The following is a 23,468-nucleotide window of genomic DNA, read 5'->3' on the forward strand; positions in this document are numbered from 1 at the left end:
GTGAAGGCGCATTTCACCCAAGACTGAAATTGCCTTCCCGCACGAGCCACACATCCTATTTTTTGTCACGCCTCTGTGTTCATTGATCGCACCATCACGGCTAAGGTAATTCAGGCTAGGATCTATGCAACAACTAGACTATTCTACGAAAACAATATTTCATGAAAGAAACGATTTGGTTTTATTTATTTTAAGCGTCATGCATGGAGGTTATAATATGAATATAAGATGCAACCAAAAGCTTATGTTCTGTAAGGACCATGGTATAGATTTCAGTATAAATAATAATTATTATATTCAAATAAAATAAGAATAAAAAATGTAATCAAGGCAAAGGCACGGACTCAGATATTTAGATATATATCTTCGTCATGCAAGGAGGTTATAATATGAATATAAGATACAACCAAAAGTTTATGTTTTATGAGGACCGTAGTATAGATTTTAGTGTCTGTTTATTCAGAGAATACGCGTGATATCTGAGCTCAGTACTCTTGGGGATTTCCATTTTACCGCCCGGTACTTTTGAGAAATTCCACTTTACCGCCTGGTTCTTTTGGGGATTCCCATTTTACTACCCGCTGGACGGAAAAACATCGCTTTCCAATCCTTCAACTATCATCGAAAACTAAACTTTCGGTGTAGGCGTGACAAACATTATATTTAATACCCAGGTAATCTAATGTATAATGAGTAATGATTGATATAGACGTTCATGGTAGGAACTAACGGTGATCATTCCCTAGTTTTAAAATATATTGTTTGAAACTGTTGGTATACCAACCAGTTATAATGACGAAGTACAATATGTGTATTATAATACATTTTTACAAACACAATATTTGTACTTTAATGTTATAGATTAAGTTAGTAAATTCTAAATATTAAACATTATAATTATATATTATTTTTAGTTGGTTAGAAAATTAGGTAGAGGCTATTGATCTATGTATAAGTTAACTGCAGTTTTAATACTGCCACTGATATTGAGAAAATCTAACTCATATAATAGATTAAATTATAAATTATGCATATTTTATTATTCATTAAAAGATTATAAAAATCGCAAAACACAATTATACATGTAATACGGTATACATGTAATATGTAATATATGTATATAAGTAGAAGTGGCTTACTTGGGGCATCTGCTTAACTTGGGGCACAAATGTCGTTTTGGCTTATTGTCGCTATTACCTCTTTTGTTATCACTATGAGATAATTTTTGAATCGGATAATTAATCAACACAATATTTGCGAAGTCACACATCAAAGCCGTAGTAAGCTTAAGGGATCTTAACTATATATTCATATTTAAAAAGTAGATCTTTACTAACAGCTTTAACAGTTTAAAATCAACTATGATTTACTCATGTAATAATTGACTTAACGTAAATATTGTTAAGAAACATATTAATCCTCTGTATCCCTATTAGAGATGAAAAAAAAATCATCATCGTATGTCAAATATTTTTAAAGTTTTCCATGTTTTTTTTTTTTATTTTAAGCGTAACTTGGGACATTATCTTTTTAATTCATCAGTTTTTTTATTTAATATAATTATGTTTCTTATCATAGGGTAGTAGATGTACATAGCGTAAATCAGGAATTAAGTATACAAATTTAAATTTAAATCCATATTAAAGTATAGACCAAGCTACAACTTTTGTTATGCTTACTGGCCCCATACAATAGTTATTAACTGAGATATTCATCGTCAAAGTTCAAAACTGTCCCAAGTAAGCCACTTCTTATTTTTATATATTATTATAAAACTTGTATCATCTTACTTAAATAAAAATATATCTATATTTTAGCGCTGTGAGAGGTAGGTAATTAAAATTAAATTAAATTAATTTTGAAAAAATAATAATTTTGTTACCTATGCACTGGGTAGATGGATATGCAATTGTAACTATAATATACCTAACCTAATATTAGATACATTTGCCTAAATCCTAGAAATCGAATTATAATAAAATATGTACCTATACCTAACTTCTGTTGTTTATATAATATTAATATTGATATTGCTAGGGGTAATGTAAAATTATTACCATTTACAATATTATGTATAATTGTATTATAAACATAAATACAATTATAGAAAGTTTAAAAATAAACTAAACAATACAAAAAGTTGTAATCTAATGAAATAGCAATGAAACCAATTTCATTATGCACCGCAAATGATGGATGAGCAAATAGTAAGAGACAATCTTTAGGTGGAAACATAGGCGGATATTGGGGGGGACTTGGGGGGCTTAAGCCCCCCCAGAACGTAGTCAAGCCTCCTCGGAAGGTTCTAGTATCTCTACTTCAATTACAACAAACAATATTGATACAATTGTAGAAAATAATCAAAATATAAAAAAAAAAATATTGTTTTGTAAGAATTTATTTTCAACTGTTCCCCTTAATTACCGCTGATAAGACCGTTATATTATCCTATCCTAGGAATGTGTTTAATACTTTAGAATCCCTCTACATACATTTTTCACATCCGTCAAAAAATCAACATTTAATTGAGATTCAAACCGATCTGGGGATAAAACATAGGTCAGTGATTAGACTCAGTGACACTAGATGGAACTGCCGCTATAGAAATATAGAGTGTGTTAAAGCAAGTTATAAAGCAATTATTCAAGCTTTAGAAGAAGAAATCGAAAATGAAGATGATAGAGGAGTAAATGAAGCAATTGGTATATTAATATATTATTATAATAACTAATAAGTAATAATTTATAAATTAATAAAAAGTAATTATAGTCTTTTTTTTTTTGTTTTAGGAATATAAGCAAATTTAAAAAGTGGACCCTTTATAGTTTATTTATTTATCTTACATAAAGTATTAATTCATATTAATATCGTTACCAACAAATTTCAAGAAAAAACTGCAACCTTAGGTCAATCTAAAAATATTATTTAAGGTGTGATGATGATTTTTTAAATTTTAAGAACAACAGAATATTTTTCTCAGCTTTGGTGTGAAATAGAAACCTTTGCTAAAGATCATGACATATCAATACAAACACCGTTTAAAGGTGAGCCTTGATTATACATATATTTATTTATAATTTTTAATTTTAAGTAAATATTTACTTAACTAGGATGTAAAAGAAAAAGACAAGAGCCAACAATTTTTAAAAATGTTGATGTCACTGCAACCACAAGTGCTGAACATAGTATCAATGAAACTAATGAAACCACTGAAGGTTATTTAAAAAAAAAATGCTTTCTTTCCTGTATTTGATGCTATCTTGGTAAATCTGGAAAAAAGGTTTTCTCCTGAAAGTCTCCAAATGGCTACAGCTGTTGATCAATTTTGTCAACTTAACTTTGAGGAAAGCGTTTTTTTTGTAGATCATTATAAAGTAAGTATTGATTTATCGTTTATAAAAATGAATTTCTACTTATACTCTAGTTTTCTATTTTTAAAAGTAATCCTGTATTTTATATATTTTTTAGGATTTGATGTGTGTATCTAAAGATTTACTAAAGTCAGAAATGGCAGTGGTATAGAATTGCATATTTCAGTCTACTGACAAAGAATATATACCTTTAAATGATGTAAAAAATGTTTTAACAAAAAGTGTTTTCCCTAATTTATACAAATTATTTCAAGTTGCTATAACAATAACAATAAGTTCCTCAACTTGTGAAAGGAGTTTTTCAGCAATGCGTCGAATCAAAACTTGACTTCGAACTTCTATGTTGCAGGAGCGGTTCAACCACACATCAATATTGTATATTGAAAAAAACATAACTAAATATATTTATTAATACCGATACTGTTATATATATATTTGCAAAAAAAAATAGATTTATAACATTAAAATAAAAAACATATTTAATAGCTTTAAATATTTATTTATTTATGTTCATAAAACCTATACATATTTTGGGCCTCAGATAGAATAAAGTAGGAGAGCTACTAGCTTGCAGGTTGAAGTGTCTAATAATGTGTTGACGCTAATGAATATGGTAAAAATGTTAAGCCCCCCCACGGATATGATCAAATATCCGCCTATGGGTGGAAATGAGTTATTTTATTTAGAATAAGATGTGAACTAGTTAAGGTGCCCGGTACCTACCAATGTAATTTGTACACAAAAATACGCCCTACGAGAATAATGATCCTATTCTGTAGAATCAACCAGATTTGACAATTGTTTTTCAACCAATATACGGTAATATTCTATAGTTGGCCTTAAACTCCGTTTTCCAATATTTTAATCTCAAACTTTATAATATTTGTAATGAGCACCTATGCTTCTCTTAGTAAGTTCTATTTTATTGTTGTTTTTTTTTTTTTTAATACTTAATCTGTTATTACTTATTACTGTTTTTACCTTAGTTTAATTATTGTTTTATTTTTATTTGTATATAATCGCCGTGTATTGTTTGGCGTTTACCTATTTATTGTTATAATATTCATTTTTATTACTACAAATTGTGTTGTACTATTGGGCTCTTAGCCCGTTCATAAATAAATAAATAAATAAATAAATATGTCTTCAAAAGTAATACAATATTAAGCGTTTTTTTTATAAATTATATTATACCTATCGTTATTTTAAATTAAATAAAAATCGGTGTTCAGTTCGGAATGTAGGAAGTCTTCTTCTTTCGGATAAAAAAAATAGTTATAGAAATCCGACAAGAATTTTTGTACTAGGCCTGAGAATTATTCTCGTGAAGTAATTTTTTTCGATACACAATACATCCTCGGCGCGTAGTAGATTATGTGAATTCGGACTTGGCACTGAGACAAGACTACGCGAAGTCAGCAATAGGCGTATCTGCAACTCTGAATCACAGATCAGCACGTGCACTATGATTATAGTCAACCATCTAATTAAATAAGGTGACCACACGGACCGTGGGAAACGGTGGTACAAGTCGCTAGGGACAAGTAAAGAGGAGGGATTGGACTATTAAGGGGTACCCGAAACGGCCCATCCTCAGGCGTGATTCCACACTTTACTTACGAGCACTCCTGCGCTAGACCTTTGTGAATCACTCTTTCTTTTGACTAAGATTATTTCAGTTAACGACCTTTTTTGGGACTTGGAAATTATTCGAGCAATTGCTTATTCGTTATCAATCTTCGTTGATTCCAATAGTCTAAAACTCTAAAGCAATATAATTTCAAATTGTCTTGTGACATTTATCTTGCATTTTAATAAAACATAATTTTACAATTACCATCATCCATTTCTGTCACCGTCTCCTGTAAGTGGGTGTACGCAACAAAATCAATTTTTATTTTAAGGGAGGTAGGTATTCTAAATAATAGTGTCTGAGCATAAGTGTTTTTAAATTCTGAGCGGAGCGCTGAATGTATTGATTTTACAATGATCTATGATTTTTTTTTTACGTCTGTCATTACCTTTTAGGACATTACTAACCACTATGTGACGGGGAGTATAAGACTATTCCCTCGGGGGGTTTTTACACCTTTAGCCATATGTCGCGAGGGCGGCTCCTTCACGCCTTTTTTCGACGCGGTCACATCCCTCCGACGGGTTTCGTCAGGGAGCCCAGGCGCCAGGCTGGTGGTCCCCCGCCGGCTGCTCTCGTTCGAGATAGATCAGTGGGTTTCATATAACCGCGTCAGCGAGCGCTGGATTCGACCCAGTAAAATAGAAGCCGACAATATAGCAGACGAAAACAATTGTTTTTCTCAATATTTGTTTTGATATATGCAATTTGTATAATATTTAAAAAATAAAAAATCTTTTTTCTCTAAATCATATATGTTTTTACTCCCAACCCTAAAAGTGGCGGGACCACCTTGAGATTCACCTATCTAAATACACTTTTACTCCCACCCCATTAATACTAGCGGTATTAGCGCCCCGGTATCACACCACAAGACAGTCGTGAGTCTTCCGTCAAACGAGTCGCGTGTGCCTTATTACTAACTTATTTCGAGACAGTCGTGAACGTACATAACAAAAAAGGCTAATAATCTGATCGATTGTACTACATTTTTTGTTGATAGCAATATTTTTATAAATATAGAATTAGATCCTGATTTTTTGTTAAATTGCGTTATATGCGTCTCAAATAACTTGCAGTGTGTTAAAATGAGTGCTAAATTATATAAATCTCTAAATATAGCTCTTAACAACATAAACTTTTTACTACCATCTCATTTACTGTTGGAGGAGTTTAAATTTATATCAATAGAAGAATACAACGGTGACAACGTGCTCTCAATAAAGTGTTTGCAACAGGATCAAAATGTGCAATTAACTAAAGAGAATTTTTCAAGGATCTTGCAATTAAGGGATGCCATGGAAGAAGTCATTCTGATGAAAAATATATACACACGGTCTACTGCATTAAATCAGGCCAGTAAAATTTCAATATATCTTGGAAAGAAAATGCCGTTACCCAAAGATACAAAAATAAACGATGTTGAAGAGTATTTGACCCGTATCGATGTCCAAGAATTGAAAGAACAACTTCCGTTCACTGGTCTTTGTTTAGTAGCAGATTCGAAGATTAAAGCAGTCAAACAATTGGCAAGGGGGTGGTTATCTTCTTCGATCGAAACTAAGGTAATACAATTTTATTTTTACATATTATTTTAAACTAAAGAAAACAAATTTTTTTTTAGCCTGAAGTCAACCGACTGACGACGAGGGCATTCCTAGCACGTAAAAGGGCAAAAGCAACCAGCAGATTAAGTTTTCATCTATAATATTTTATAATGTAATTTTCATATTGTTTTCAATAATTTATAAAACTTTATATTTAAAAATACAATATTGTTTTTTTTTTTATGATGTCATTATTTTTGTATTAAAACATAATGTAATATTTTATTGTAATATGACATTTTATTATATAATAAAAAGAAAAAACATGATATTTAAAAAAGTATTTTTATTTTACAAACTATTTACAATTTTCTTACATCACCATTAAATGGATTATAAGTTATAATTTGGTCGTGTAAGATGAGACAATTGGCTGCAGTCTTTTGGTCTTTTGGTCAGTCTTTTGGTAGTATCAGTCTCAAATTCAATACGTAGGTCCACGGTTGACGACTTCACATTGTCGTTTTGATGCGATAGATCGACAACGACGATTGGTACATGGTTTTGATAAATATGTTTTGACAGTAACGGCTCGCAGTAGTATCTTTCGTAGTAAGATTTTTGAAAATCTGTGTAAGCTTTATACAGTATCGAAGTTTGTTTGTTTTGGAAGTCTACTCGGAAATCTTCGTACGGATACGCTTCAGAATTTAAGTATACCTTAAGATTTTTCAACCTACAGTGGTCAAATCGACCGGCATTGAGTGTTATATTATTTTTTCGATCCGTTTTAAATCCAATCTAGGTTTTTCGAGTAAATTGCTAGACTTTACAGTCCACGAATGTTAAGTATTTTTAGGTAGCACTGGATATTCGGAGAGATCCCAGGTTCTGAACGTGCACGATAACGTTTTACGAGAATCCAATATTTTTAACAGTCTTAACTTTTCTTTATCACTAACTTTGATAGTAGGCATCTTCCATAATATCTTAGTCAGTTCGACTGTAATTTTTTTTTTCTCAGAGTTATCAGTAACGTGTAATGTGTCGAAATCGGTTGACGAGCGATTCAAAATCAATTGTTGATTACAATTAAGTAATATTTTTTTGTAATCTTCAAAAAATCCAAATAGATGTTTCAGTGGAACGCAGCTGGTAAACACATTGTTTGCCATGAAATTTTTATTATTATCGTTACTACCCAACGACGACCACCAAGCCGCATTCTCCAGCGTGTTCAAGTCGTTTGGAGTATATGACCAGTAACCTTTCAAACAAGACGAAATTCCTGGTGATTTTATTTTCTGTACTTCTACTCCGTTTATCTCGTATCGCATTTCGGAGAATAAAAACGCCAATTCATTATTCGAAAAACTAACGTCTCCAACAGCATCGGTATGTTTATTTACTTTTCCCTCGATGTACAGATAAATCTCACACGGAAAAGTGTAAGAATCCATGTTTAAAACACTTATCCTAATTTCATCGTTATTAGAAAAAGACATGTTTGAATATGGGGTGAACGAATGATAATTATTTTGTGTTGTTTTACACTCGTCGACATAGACGGCTGATACGAGTCATCCATTAATAAATTTTCAAGGAACGAAGAAAATTTAAATTATTTTTCGTGAATTTGGTTTCGGGTTTTTTCTGTTTGGATGTTGACTTCTTGACTGTAGATACAATACTGATGGGTTTTTTGATTTTAGCTCTTTTTATATTGATGTTAAATTTGAGTGCTATACCCACGCGTTATTTGTAAGCGAATCGTAATTGGTTCGCCGCGTAGATTTATTAGACATAACTAACCACTGTGTGACGGGGAGTATAAGACCATTCTCTCGGGGGTTTTTACACCTTTAGCCATCTGTCGCGAGGGCGGCTCCTTCACGCCTTTGGATGACGCGGACACATCCCTCCGACGGGTTACTTCAGGGCGCACTGGCGCCAGGCTGACGGTCCCCCGCCGGCTGCTCTCGTTCGAGATAGATCGGTGGGTTTCGTATAACCACGTCGGCGAGCGCTGGATTCGACCCAGTCAAATAGCTCCCCTTCTACTAAGGCACTCGCCGAGGTCTTTTGACGTGCCTATCAGGTCTTCCCTTCCTCAGTGCATTGATACGCCTGGAACACGGTTATCGGTTTTTCCCGTGAGTCCGCGCTCTGCGATTCGGTTCGCTCTGATCGCTTGCACCTTGAGCGCGGAGCTTTTTCGTAGCTGACGGTCGGGCAGTCGTATGTGTAAGCAGATGCTCTGCGATCCATGAGGACCTGCGTTTGGCAAGCTGCCGATCTCTGGGGTATACTGTTGGAGTAGCTGGTCTGCTGAAAACTGCCTATCCAGTCCTCTTTTCCTTCATTGATGACCCTTCCCCGTCACCACCGGTAAGTCTCTTGGACCACCTCCAAGTGCTTCCTATTACCCCGGGAAGCTCGGTTTGGAGATGCGCCCTCCACTGGCGTTGAGATCGGAACGGGGTCCTCAGATGACCAGGGGGTGCGAAGACGTCTTCCGGCCGTTCGTCATCCGCCCAGTCCTGTACCCAGGCAGGATATCGTCAGCCGTGGTCTCAATCCCGCGGCTCTTTTTTGCTCCGCACGATTCTGGCAATGATGGCGCCCAGCCGTCGAGGTTGGTTCCGGCGCACAACATCGGAGTCCTCCCCCCAAAGCTGGGTCATTTGTAAACGATTGACTGAATCCAAATCACCGCCCCTCTGCCGACCAGGTCGCCAGTACGCCTTCCCATCCACTCGGTTTGATCTCTCCCGCCAGGGACGCATCTTTGCTCATAGCTAATGCGAACCATCTATCGGTCAAGGTACTCATGAGGAATGTTCGGAGAAGTAATCACCCGACGCGACGCCTTAACCATATAGGAGCTAGCGTCGGCCTTCTGTGATTCTCATCTCACGCACTTCAGCGAGACGTTCGTCAGAGACGCCGTGATTGGATCTCGTGTCACCGGTTGATTCACGTAATCAACCGTAAATGGGACGATTGGCTCGGTGTTAGCAAACTTTCTAAGTCAGTATCCATCCACCGGCGACGTGGACGCGCCGGCCTTCGGCAAGCGCCGTGGTCTGTCAACCCCGCGACGCCCAGCGAAACACACAGGCCCCACCTGCTTGGCTGTGGTTTCGCTAGATACCATTTAGGACAGTAAAAGTGCTTAGATTTTCTTCAACAGTATCTTTTCTCATAGGAAAATATCCCAGTAGTTTTCAAAAGTGCCGTGAAAAACATAAGAAAAATTAAGGAACACTGGAAATTTTTACACAAAATCGATTTTGGTTTTAGATGTAACTCTATATTATATAAGAATTTTTATATTCTTTTTGAGCTGCTTACGGACATTGTCAAATTTAATTTTTAGTTTTTTTTTCTATGCATGTCAATCAAATTTTATTTGTTGGGTAAAAAAAGCTTGAACATTTAATGCAAGGCTATTAATACATTGTTACAATGTCATTTGAAAAATATTAAAAACCCATAATAATAATTTTTTTATAAGCATTTAAAGTTCGAATTTTGACAACAGGCTAAAGTCACGAAAATGTGAAAATTATTTTGAGTTAGAAATTCCTAATAAAATTCTTTTTTGAATCTAAGATTTTAAAATATAGTACAAGATTCCTTATAAGGTTATCTACCTTTATCAACAAAAAAATATCTATAATATAGTCAAATTAAATTTTTATGAACGTTTGAATTTCAAATTTTTACAACATTGGATTCACTCGATTTCGCATGTAGCAATTATTTTATTTTGTTGTAATTCTAATACGAATAACCGTAGACACTTAAGATTTATATTATATGTTTATTTTATCACTTCCTATACTTCATACAATTTTTAAAATATTTTGACTGTTTTTGAGTTGTTTACGGACAATTTTTTTAAATTTTTTGCTATACATATAAATAAAATTTTTTTGTTGGGCCAAAAATCTTCAAAATTTAATACAAGGCTCCTGGTATACTGCTTAAATAGCAGTTGAAAAATATTAAACATACATTGGCACAATTTTTTCATAAACATTTACAGTTTGATTATTGATAACATTTATCAAATTTAAAAATCAAATTTTTTATGAGTGGTGAATTTAAATTTTTCAATATTGGATTTTCATAGGTAAATTAAAGAATTTTCATCCATAAATTATTGATAATTTGTAGTAACTTAAAAACGAATGAATCTAGATACTTGAAATTTTAACTAAATGTTAAAACGACTATTATCCATAAATGGTAATATTTTCAAACAATTTTGAATTTTTTTCAGTTATTAATAGCCATCAGAAAATTTTAAATGTTATAAATTATTGTTTAGTTAGAAATTCATAAAAGTGTTTCTTATCTTACTTAAGATTAAACATTTTAATAGAATATTTTGCAAAGTATTACTACTTATATCAAACAAAAAAGTGTATTTAAACGGAGTTTTTTTTATGAGCTTTTAAAATTTTTATTTTTATTACATTTGATATTCAGCGGTAATTATTGATCGGTTTTTTATATTTTATTGTATTTTCAAAACGATTAACTTTACTGTAGACTGATTAAATTTTTACCATATACATATTCATATCAGCATTTTCCATAAACGGTAATATTTCCAAACTATTTTGACGCTTTTTGAGCTATTTAAAGCCATGATATTTTTTTTAAATTTTGTAAGCTATTTTTCAGTTAAAAATTCATAAAAGTTTTTCTTTTTATGGCTAACATAAGACATTTTAATAAAAGATTCCCGAGCAAATTTTCTACTTATTACAAAACAATTAAATTTAGCGTAATTGACAATATTTTTTTATCAGCGTTGCAATATACATTTTTTACAATATCGAATATTTAGTAGTAATTTATCGACTACAATAATACCTTAAAACCTTATGCAGTCACCTACCTACCTACCCAACACCTACAAAAGCCATACGTGTTCGGTGCCACTAAGCCTAGGCCTAGACTAACGCACCATCTCCACACAGAATCGTTTTTCGTACCCAAAGATTTATCATTGCATTCAAAAATAACACATTCATTACAATGACATACTCGACAACTACTGTACAGCAGAGCGGTACACACTTGTCAACCTTTTTTTTTGAAACCTAAGTAAATCAAGGTTTCAAAAAATATTAGTGCAATAATAATTCTGTCACTCACTCATGGTGGTTTTACATAACTAGTCGAGTGATGTTTTCGGTTTTAGTTTTCCTAGCGAACTTACCAAATGAGTGACTAAACCTGGTGCATTTATGTGTTTTTAATAATTTGGTTTCAACTCTGAGACCCATCCAACTTGGTTTTACATAACAAGCCGTGGGATGTTTTCGGATGTCAAATTGTCCGAGCGAACGACCGCGATGATATATTACGTCGGGTGTATATGAAAATACCAACAATTTCAATTGACTTTAACTTTAAAATAAATCGGACATCCAAATTCAGACTTCCCCGACCATTTCCGCATGCTTGACTACATAAGTACATTAAACAAAAAAAATGTAAAAAAGGTGGACAAATGGGTGTCACTACGCTGTACAGTAGGTTACAAATGAGTACATTTTTAACTACAAAATAAATATTAAATTTTAAATTTGATAAATTTTGTAAAAATTCGAACTTTAAATGCTTATAAAAAAAAAATTGTAAAAAATAGGTATTGTAACAATATAATATCAGGAGCCTTGTATTAATTTTTCACACTTTTTTACCCAACAAATAACATTTTATTGACAATTATAGAAAAAAAAAATAAAAAAATTGAAAACTGACAATGCCCGTAAACAGCTCATAAAGAGTCAAAATATTTTCAAAACTTTATGGGGTATAGAAAATGAGAAAATAAACATTCAGTGAAATTTTCATGTATCTAAATGTATTCGTTTTTTAATTACAACAAAATAACAAAATCGATTTTGCTTAAAACTGATTTTACGTAAAAATTTGCGTTTTTCCCGGCGCTTTTGAAAACTATAATAAATAAAATTTGACCTCCTGAATGCACCAACTAAATTCACTTTCCAATCGAACAAGATACTGTTGAAGAAAATCAAAGCAGTTTTACTGGCCCAAACTGCACTGCTGACAGACACAAAAATGAAAAAATAAAAAAACATATCAGTGTAAAATCATACATTCGCTCCGCTAAGAATCTAAAATGCACTGGAAACAGAATAAACGTAGTTATAAATATTACTCATACCAGTAATACCACATAATACCCCGTGTATACACCGATAACCATCGTTTGAAGCCCACGTCCCACACAATAACACAGCATATACATGGCATCTATATATTTTAGGAATTCAAATCGTCGCAAATAGTGCACACAACCCGATCCATTGGTAAAAAAAAATGTATTTAAATAATATTATGATGGTAACGTGTTAGTTACCTGAAATGCGTGGTATTTCAAATTGCATCAATGCATCATATAATATTATAATATAAGGCAGGGGTCACCAAATAACAGCCCGCGGACATATTTCATCGGGCCTGTAGCCTATTGACGAGAAAAAAAATGTAAAAACCGTTATTATTATACGTTCCAGTGTGGTAATTTATCAATTTTGTTCATTGGTTTTAATCAACGTATGCAATTTTGATGACCCGCGAAAATTTCAAGATTTCTAATGTCGTATATTGTAGACAGTCGTCAGTATAATATTATTTAATATACATATAATATATAGGTGGGAATATTCTACTGTACTCCTCGAATTTAAACTGTAACCGGTTAATTTATAGTTGTTGGCGATTTGAGGTTCAAACGGTGAAGATAGTCCTACGTTAATTATATTCTTTTAATCTGACTGTAACCGGTTAATTTATGGTCTTTGGTAACTCAAGTGTCGATAGAGGTATAGGTAAGTAGGGTAAAAAAGAGAGTTCTGGAACCGCATCCTGCTAGCACATCCCTATACCTGATGGCACATCCCGCGAAGCCCGTTGCACATCCCACATACATCTATACACCTCTACTCAACCCATATCATATACGTACACAACATTCCCCCCGCTACCCCGCTCTTCATATACCCCCCGCCATCAATCACGCACTTATACGATATTCCCCTCGCCACTCTTCCCTATCAATTAGCCGCGGAAAATAATTTAAAAATTTTTTGCCGAACCGGGATTCGAACTCAAACCGGTCGCTTCCTATACGACAACCACACCACTGCGCAACTTACTCGCTTATTTTATCAAAGTATATTCTATCTCATTTAACTGGTGTTTACGACAATCATTCACATACGTACGAGATGTATAATTTCCCCCCACCACCACAACCACTATACCTTACAAAGGGCAGCCGCGAACGCGCGCAAGCCCGCCACCGCGTTATCATATCAATGTTATCAGTTATCACATCTATAAATACCTAATTACATACGCACTTACGTATAAACACACATACACATACATACATACATATATACACGTTATAAATCTCAAACAAACACACATTCAAATATATTATAATATAGTCTACATATAATATACATAGGTACTTACATATATCTAAATAATTATACACATATCATTATCACAGTGACTTGAACATATAATATTCCACTGATATTTCTAACAATAAACATTCTATAATTTCCCCCCCCCCCCCACCACCACCACCACCACCGCCACCAACGCTACACCTTACAAAGGGCCGCCGCGAACGCGCGCGAGCCCGCCACCGCGTTATCATATCTATGTTATCAGTTATCACATTGGCGCAAGCATAATCTTTAAATGTTTTCGCACGCATGGCATTCGAGAATTATTACAAAAATGTTTTCCGTTTGTAAACGTAAACAACTTTAACGAACATGTAGCTTCCTGCATAGCATACAGAAATATAATACACACACACACAAAAACGCACATTCCTTTGTAAACATCATCAGCGTTAACAGACCTGTAGCTGCATGCATTACCACGATAAATCTGTAGGGACTATTCGATGTCCCCCCACCAATTAATATTTGATATAATCGTCTAAGAACACAGCTACACTTCATAAAATCAGTCGCTCTACATCATTCCAATTGTCTACATCGTTCCGAGTGTCTACTCCGCCCGTGTGCTCGTCTCGTATTCAACGTTTAAATCATAATTATTTTTCAGTGTTTAAAATTAAAATGGCTGATCCAATCGGAAATATGGCTGATATTTACAAGAAAACTTTTAAATATACCCCACCGTCACCACCACCCAACCTCATCGATTGCAGTAATCTAACCATCGACTTCACAGCTCGTAAATTTTTAAACATTGGGATAGATCTTACCGATGAATTCAAAACCGTGATTCATATTATAACATCTTCGCGGTATGTAAATATTCCTGTCGATTTTCTACAAAGTATATTCAGACTTATGGGGAACATTCTATCATTCATACTCGATCGTCCAGAAAAATACAAACGAAATTTATTTTTGGATAACGACGTAATTTCTAGTATGACATATCAATCGGAGAACATACTTGTTTTAGAATCAAAAATTCAAGACGGATGTCGTGTTCTGTTAAATCGCACGGATCTTTTGACCTTACAAGATTTAGAATACACCATTATTGAGATTATCAATAGAAAATCTATTATAATTAAACCGATTGTAATACAGCAAATTGATCTAATCGCTTCATTCTTAAAATCAAACGTAGCGTTAGAAAATTCTAAGACCGATATGATAACTCATGTGAGGAACATCGATAATAATTATCTTTCAATACATGTTATTGGTGAGAACGACTACATTTTCACAAATCAACTAAAATTATATGCAACTGATTCTATCGTTCAAAAATGGATGGAGAAAGTAAAAAAATATGAGGTACTAGCAATTTTCCTTTTAGCTTATATTATGTTATGTTAAAAAAATATTTTTTATTTACAGGGATACAATGACGAGTGTTCCATAGCTTTTTCTCCACAATCGTACTTCAGTTCATATCCGCAGGTAATAATCATTTTTAAATCTGACATAACATATTTTAATTTAAAAAAAAATTACAAGGAAATCCAGCACAAGAGAGCCACCTCGAAAACATTCAGGAAGGACGTTCGGAAAACGATGGTCCATTTGGACCACAATATAATTAATTTTTCTATATTATTATTTTTCTTATTGTGTAAAATAAAAACAATCGTGATATTTAAAAACGAGTTTTTTTTATTTATTAATAATAAGGTTACAATATTTTACATAAGAGGAAAAAAAAATTATATACATTTTTACAATTTTCTAACTTCGCCACTAAACGGGCTATAATTTATAATCTGGTCATGTAATATTAAGCAATACGCTGTAGTTTTTTTCCGGAATAACTGTATCAGTTTCAAATTCAATACGTAGGTCTACGGTTGACGACTTCACATTGTCGTTTTGACACGATAAATCAACAACGATGATTGGTGAATAGTTTTGAAAAATATGTTTTGACAATAAAGGTTCACTATACTCTTTCTCATAATATGATTTTTGAAAGTCTGCATAAGCCTTATACAGTATACTAGTTATATTATTTTTAAAATCAGCACGAAAGTCTTCATATGGATACATTTCAGAATTTAAGTGAACCTTAAGATTTTTTAGTTGACAGTAATCAAAGCGTCCAGCGTCTATTTCAATATTTTTTTTTCGATCTGTTTGTAATCCGAATAACACAAACCTCGGTTTTTCTAACAAGTTGCTGGACTTTACCGTCCACGAATGTGAGGTATTTCTAGGAAGAATAGGATATTCGCAGAGAACCCGGGTTCTGAACGCACATTATAGTGTTTTACATGAATCTACCACTTTTATCAACCTTAATTTTTCTTTATCACTAACTCTGATAATTGGCATTTTCCACACCACCCTAGTAAGTTCAATTGTAATTTTTCTATTTTTTGAACCTGCTTCGGTTGCGCCCGCGCCAACAACGTGTATCGCATCCCGGTCGGTAGATGTGCGATTTAAAATCAGCTGTTGATTACAATTAAGTAATATTTTTTTATAGTCTTCACAAAATCCGAATAAATGTTTTAGTGGGATACACCCGGTAAATACATTGTTGCTCTTAAAGTTTTTATTATCTTCGCCATCCATCGCCGAGTCCCAAGCAGCGTTCTCCAACGTATTCAAATCGTTTGGAGTATACGAACAATATGCTTTCAAGCAAGATGCAACTCCAGGTGTTTTTAATTTTTGAATTTCTATTCCGTTTATTTCATAGCGCATTTCGGAGAATAAAAATGCCAATCCATTATTTGAAAAACGTACATCTCCCACTGCATCGGGCGGTTTATTTACTCTCCCCTCTATATAAATATAGCTTTCACATGGTAGAGTGTATGCATCCATATTTAAAACACTTATCCTAATTTCATCGTTATTTGATAAAGACATGTTTGAGTATGGAGTGAACGAATGATAATGCTTTTGTGTTATTTTACACTCATCGACATAATCGACCCCAACGTCTAAATACGAGTTGTCCATAATTATTTTTTATACTTGCAACGAACGTAGAAAATTTAAATTATTTTTCGTGAGCTTGATCTCGCCTTTTTTCGGTCTAGATGTTGACTTCTTCACGACAGTCGGTAAACTAACTGGTTTTTTGATTGTAGATCTTTTTATATTAAACTTTAATGCCATTTCCACACGTTATTTGTAATCGAATCGTAATTGGTTCACCGCGCAGATTTATTAGACAATCGTTCTGATCTTTTAACACGATGTATACTCTAGATATTGAAGTCGTATTGAGAGCATAAAAAACTAGATGTCTAGGTACTTCGATGATTTTATAACCTGGTGGGACAGTTGGATAAAGTTCATGTATGATCTGGCTCGGTGCTCCATCACAGAATGAACCAGTTATCAAGTTGCACTCTACTTTTATACGATTGATTTTCATTATCTCAACTGTACTTTCAGATTCATGATTTATACCAGAAGTGTATAAATAATTTCTAAAACCCAATAACTTTGCTATACTATTCTCAACTGATAAGTCTACGTCATGACTACACGAGACTATACACTTTAATGTGGTATTGTTTGCTTTTAATTCAAACCAGTTGATATATTCGGGCATATTTTTTTTTATAACAGTCTCTAAATTTTCAAACTCATACGAGCTTGTGGGTATAATAACTTCGTCTCTTTGTCCAATCATATTACGGAAACCGATAGTATTGCAACCGGGTTCAATGTTCGGTATCGAATTATTTGTCTGTAAACTCAAAAGACATATTTGTGCAGTGCTTTCTACTTCTAGCGGTGGAAAAATGTCACATGACAATTCACTCGAGTTCCCGTTTAACGTTGTTGTGTCCCCACCGCGTATGGTGCTCCGTCGAGTCCAGTAATGTTATTTGTATAAAGATAAGATATCGTCGTTCACATCAGTGAACGTAGTAATTGTTTTTTTTTCTTGTGCACGACAGTCGTCGCTAGTCGATCGTCGTAACTAAATACCCCTACGCTTTATAAACACAAAATGTATATTATAACTTAAAGATTTATATTAATTATTAAAAGTGTTTAATTATAATAAAATATAAATGATAATAAAATCGAGCGTAATATTTTAAATGTCGAAATATACAGTCCACTAACGTCACCATACAATCGTGGCCTTCATGGCTACAAACGTTATCGTATACATGATAAAAACTTTCAACACAAGTGTCCACAGTTTGTAGTATTATATTTCTGCTCTCTGCTGTAATTGAAATTTATGTCACATCAGTGAAAATATCGTTGTACTTCTAATGGAGGTGGTAAATTTCCAAAACTGTCATAATATTCAACTTGATTTCCGATTTTTCTATACGCTACCCAGTGAGTACCTGTACCATTTTCCGTATCCAAGTTAACAATCGCTGATTCTACTCGTTTACGACGTACGGGTAACCTATCTCGAGTAAACACACCGATGAAATGAGGTATTTTATTCAAACGTGCAAATTTTATAAGTTCGAAATCGTACAGCGCTCTTCTGGGTAACGTAGTTATTAGTTTTTTTTATTTTTTTTAGTTTTTCTAGTTTTTTTCGTTTTTAAATCCCCTCCACTTTTATATGGTGCAAGATATAGACTTAATCCGATTTTATACGAGTTACCTTTATACGGTGCGATGTATAATCCGCCGCCCAAATGAGATTGCGTATTTCTTTTAAATTCATTCGCAACCTTGACAACGTTGGCAACACCACCACTCAGTGCTCCTAGTGCTGATAAACCGGCGAAAATTGGGATTAACGGCAACACTCCACCCTTTTTTGGTATTGATATAACCCTTGGAACTTAAGTCTTTTTATTTTTGAATGTTTTTCGTGCGACGGTTATACACTTTCTACTTAATTTCATCAGGTTTTTTTCACCGATATTTTTCTTTATTACGTTTTAAGCTGCTTTGATGGCTGCTTTAAACCCACATCCAGCCCCGATTTTACGTTTCACTTTCATGGCGGTAGTCACGCCCCAAACTACAGCTTTTTCTTTTAAACTCGAATCTTTAGACTTGAACCTATCCCAGGCTCGTTGCTCTAATATATAATCGGCCTCGTTGCGATCTGCGATGGAGTTACTAAGATCGTATGCAATATCGTGTTCTCTACACGCAGTGTCTAAAGGATTTACACCTTTATCTCCACGAGCTAATCTTATTCTTTTTAAGTTGATTTTTTAAGTAGAACAGACGTCTGTGGTTTTCGAAATATCAGGTTGACGGCTGTATATCAATTGGCTTGGAAAAACCGCCTTTGTATACTTCACGAAACGATATTTCATTTATTATCAACAATTGAAGTCATAATTCGAAAAACATTGGTATTCAACCGCTTATATCTTTTAAGCTATTTAAGTTAGCGTTATGCTGTTGGCACTCAAAAAAAGATAATTTAGTCAGCTTTTTTACAATATCAGACACAGAGTTCCTACATTGTGTTATTTCCAGTTTACGAGGGCAAAAAGAAAACACTTAATTTTTGAAGAGATTTTATATTTATCGATTTTTTGACGAAACGACGTAAAACCACCATGAATGTAGGTTGTTCTGATATGGTTTCAGTAGAACAGACGTCTGTGGTTTTTGAAATATCAGGTTGACAGCTGTCTATTAATTGGCTTGGAAGAACCGCCTTTGTATACTTCACAAAACGATTTTTCATTTATAATCAACAATTTTAGTCATAACTTGAAAAACGTTGGTATTGAACCGCTAATATCATTTAAGCTATTTTAGTTAGAGTTCTGCTGTTTACTCTCAGAGAAAGATAGTTTAGTAAGCTTTATTAAATTATCAGATATAGCGTTCTGACGTTGTGGTGTTGCCAGTTTACGAGGGCGAAAAGAAAAAAACTAAATTTTTGAATAGTTTTTATATTTTTCGATTTTTAGACGAAACGACTTAAAACCTCCATGAATGTAGGTTATTCTGATATGGTTTCAGTAGAACAGACGTCTGTGTTTTTAGAAATATCGAGTTGACAGATGTATATCAATTGGCTTGGAAGAAACCCCTTTGTATACTTCACAAAACGATTTTTCATTAATTATCAACATTTTTTTGTCACAACTCGAAAAACATTGGTATTGAACCGCTAATATCTTTTAAGCTCTTTTAGTTAGAGTTCTGCTGTTTGCACTCAAAGACAGATATTGTAGTTAGCTTTATTAAATTATCAGATATAGCGTTCTGACGTTTTGGCGTTTGCAGTTTACGAGGGTGAACATGAAAAAACTAAATTTTTGAATAGTTTTAATATTTTTCGATTTTTTGACGAAACGACTTAAAACCTCCATGGATGTAGGTTATTCTGATAAGCTTTCAGTAGAACAGACGTCTGTGGTTTTCTAAATATTGGGTGGACAGCTGTCTATCAATTGGCTTGGAAGAAATGCCTTTGTATACTTCACAAAACGATTTTTCATTAATTATCAACATTTTTTTGTCATAATTCGTAAAACATTGGTATTCAACCGCTAATATCTTTTAAACTATTTTAGTTAGAGTTCTGCTGTTTGCACTCAAAGACAGATAGTGTAGTTAGCTTTATTAAATTATCAGATATAGCGTTCTGACGTTTTGGCGTTGGCAGTTTACGAGGTCGAAAAAGAAAAAATTAAATTTTTGAATAGTTTTAATATTTTTCGATTTTTTGACGAAACGACTTAAAACCTCCATGGATGTAGGTTATTCTGATAAGCTTTCAGTAGAACAGACGTCTGTGGTTTTCTAAATATTGGGTGGACAGCTGTCTATCAATTGGCTTGGAAGAAATGCCTTTGTATACTTCACAAAACGATTTTTCATTAATTATCAACATTTTTTTGTCATAACACGAAAAACATTGGTATTGAACCGCTAATATCTTTTAAACTATTTTAGTTAGAGTTCTGCTGTTTGCACTCAAAGACAGATAGTGTAGTTAGCTTTATTAAATTATCAGATATAGCGTTCTGACGTTTTGGCGTTGGCAGTTTACGAGGGCAAAAAAGAAAAAACTAAATTTTTGAATAGTTTTTATATTTTTCGATTTTTAGACGAAACGACTTAAAACCTCCATGGATGTAGGTTATTCTGATAAGCTTTCAGTAGAACAGACGTCTGTGGTTTTCTAAATATTGGGTGGACAGCTGTCTATCAATTGGCTTGGAAGAAATGCCTTTGTATACTTCACAAAACGATTTTTCATTAATTATCAACATTTTTTTGTCATAATTCGTAAAACATTGGTATTCAACCGCTAATATATTTTAAGCTATTTTAGTTACAGTTCTGCTGTTTGCACTCAAAGAAAGATAATTTAGTCAGCTTTATTAAATTATCAGATATAGCGTTCTGACGTTTTGGCGTTGGCAGTTTACGAGGGCGAAAAAGAAAAAACTAAATTTATGAATAGTTTTTATATTTTTCGATTTTTTGCCGAAACGACTTAAAACCTCCATGAATGTAGGGTATTCTGATATGGTTTCAGTAGAACAGACGTCTGTGTTTTTAGAAATATTGGGTTGACAGCTGTCTATCAATTGGCTTGGATGAAAGGCTGTGTATACTTCACAAAACGATTTTTCATTTATAATCAACAATTTTAGTCATAACTTGAAAAACGTTGGAATTGAACCGCTAATATCATTTAGGCTATTTTAGTTAGAGTTCTGCTGTTTACACTCAGAGAAAGATAGTGTAGTTAGCTTTATTAAATTATCAGATATAGCGTACTGACGTTTTGGCGTTGGCAGTTTACGAGGGCGAATATGAAAAAACTAAATTTTTGAATAGTTCTAATATTTTTCGATTTTTTGACGAAACGACTTAAAACCTCCATGGATGTAGGTTGTTCTGATATGCTTTCAGTAGAACAGACGTCTGTGGTTTTCTAAATATTGGGTTGACAGCTGTTTATCAATTCGCTTGGAAGAAACGCCTTTGTATACTTCACAAAACGATTTTTCATTAATTATCAACATTTTTTTGTCATAATTCGTAAAACATTGGTATTGAACCGCTTATATCATTTAAGCTATTTAAGTTAGCGTTCTGCTGTTTGCACTCAAAGAAAGATAATTTAGTCAAATTCTTTACAAAGTCAGATTTAGAGTTCTTACGTTGTGTTGTTGCCAGTTTTCGAGGGTGAAAAGAAAACAATTAATTTTTGAAGAGATTTTATATTTTTCGATTTTTTGACGAAACGACTTAAAACCACCATGAATGTAGGTTGTTCTGATGTGGTTCAAGTAGAACAGACGTCAGTGGTTTTCTAAATATTGGGTTGACAGCTGTATATCCATTGACTTGGAAGAACCGCCTTTGTATACTTCACAAAACGATTTTTCATTAATTATCAACATTTTTTTGTCATAACACGAAAAACATTGGTATTGAACCGCTAATATCTTTTAAACTATTTTAGTTAGAGTTCTGCTGTTTGCACTCAAAGACAGATAGTGTAGTTAGCTTTATTAAATTATCAGATATAGCGTTCTGACGTTTTGGCGTTGGCAGTTTACGAGGGCAAAAAAGAAAAAACTAAATTTTTGAATAGTTTTTATATTTTTCGATTTTTAGACGAAACGACTTAAAACCTCCATGGATGTAGGTTATTCTGATAAGCTTTCAGTAGAACAGACGTCTGTGGTTTTCTAAATATTGGGTGGACAGCTGTCTATCAATTGGCTTGGAAGAAATGCCTTTGTATACTTCACAAAACGATTTTTCATTAATTATCAACATTTTTTTGTCATAATTCGTAAAACATTGGTATTCAACAGCTAATATCATTTAAACTATTTTAGTTAGAGTTCTGCTGTTTGCATTCAAAGACAGATAGTGTAGTTAGCTTTATTAAATTATCAGATATAGCGTTCTGACGTTTTGGCGTTGGCAGTTTACGAGGTCGAAAAAGAAAAAATTAAATTTTTGAATAGTTTTTATATTTTTCGATTTTTTGCCGAAACGACTTAAAACCTCCATGAATGTAAGTTATTCTGATATGGTTTCAGTAGAACAGATGTCTGTGTTTTTGAAATATCAGGTTGACAGCTGTCTATCAATTGGCTTGGAAGAACCGCCTTTGTATACTTCACAAAACGATTTTTCATTTATAATCAACAATATTAGTCATAACTTGAAAAACGTTGGTATTGAACCGCTATTATCTTTTAAGCTTTTTTAGTTAGAGTTCTGCTGTTTGCACTCAAAGACAGATAGTGTAGTTAGCTTTATTAAATTATCAGATATAGCGTTCTGACGTTTTGGCGTTGGCAGTTTAAGAGGGCGAATATGAAGAAACTAAATTTTTGAATCGTTTTAATATTTTTCGATTTTTTGACGAAACGACTTAAAACCTCCATGGATGTAGGTTATTCTGATAAGCTTTCAGTAGAACAGACGTCTGTGTTTT

At 33.3% G+C, this 23,468-nt stretch overlaps 3 protein-coding genes and 1 long non-coding RNA gene across 4 annotated transcripts; 2 read left to right on the forward strand and 2 right to left on the reverse strand.

Annotated features, from left to right (window-relative positions):
• Window positions 1-2,834: 2,834 nt before the first annotated feature.
• On the forward strand, window positions 2,835-3,575 carry LOC132933599 (uncharacterized). The gene is made up of 3 exons (XR_009662909.1): window positions 2,835-3,044; window positions 3,111-3,374; window positions 3,469-3,575. It is a non-coding gene; the product is annotated as an uncharacterized LOC132933599 (long non-coding RNA).
• A 694-nt stretch (window positions 3,576-4,269) lies between these two features.
• Window positions 4,270-6,712, forward strand: LOC132933018 (uncharacterized). Its single transcript, XM_060999358.1, has 3 exons — window positions 4,270-4,281; window positions 5,967-6,569; window positions 6,629-6,712. Exons 1-3 carry the CDS (start codon window positions 4,270-4,272, stop codon window positions 6,710-6,712), a joined length of 699 nt encoding a protein of 232 aa, XP_060855341.1.
• A 684-nt stretch (window positions 6,713-7,396) lies between these two features.
• On the reverse strand, window positions 7,397-8,056 carry LOC132933025 (uncharacterized). The gene has a single exon (XM_060999363.1). It carries the CDS (start codon window positions 8,054-8,056, stop codon window positions 7,397-7,399), a length of 660 nt encoding a protein of 219 aa, XP_060855346.1.
• An 8,286-nt stretch (window positions 8,057-16,342) lies between these two features.
• LOC132933033 (uncharacterized) lies at window positions 16,343-17,053 on the reverse strand. The gene has a single exon (XM_060999373.1). The coding sequence runs from the start codon at window positions 17,051-17,053 to the stop codon at window positions 16,343-16,345; it is 711 nt and encodes a 236-aa protein (XP_060855356.1).
• Window positions 17,054-23,468: the final 6,415 nt, after the last annotated feature.

Source organism: Metopolophium dirhodum, chromosome 1, assembly GCF_019925205.1.
Source record: "Metopolophium dirhodum isolate CAU chromosome 1, ASM1992520v1, whole genome shotgun sequence".
NCBI lineage: Eukaryota > Metazoa > Arthropoda > Insecta > Hemiptera > Aphididae > Metopolophium > Metopolophium dirhodum.

Coding starts and splice junctions, on each gene's coding strand:
- LOC132933018 (XM_060999358.1), top strand. Junction 6,570..6,628: donor CTTCTTCGATCGAAACTAAG/GTAATACAATTT, acceptor ATTTTTTTTTAG/CCTGAAGTCAACCGACTGAC.
- LOC132933025 (XM_060999363.1), bottom strand. CDS start 8,056: ATGTCTTTTTCTAATAACGATGAAATTAGGATAAGTGTTTTAAACATG.
- LOC132933033 (XM_060999373.1), bottom strand. CDS start 17,053: ATGGACAACTCGTATTTAGACGTTGGGGTCGATTATGTCGATGAGTGT.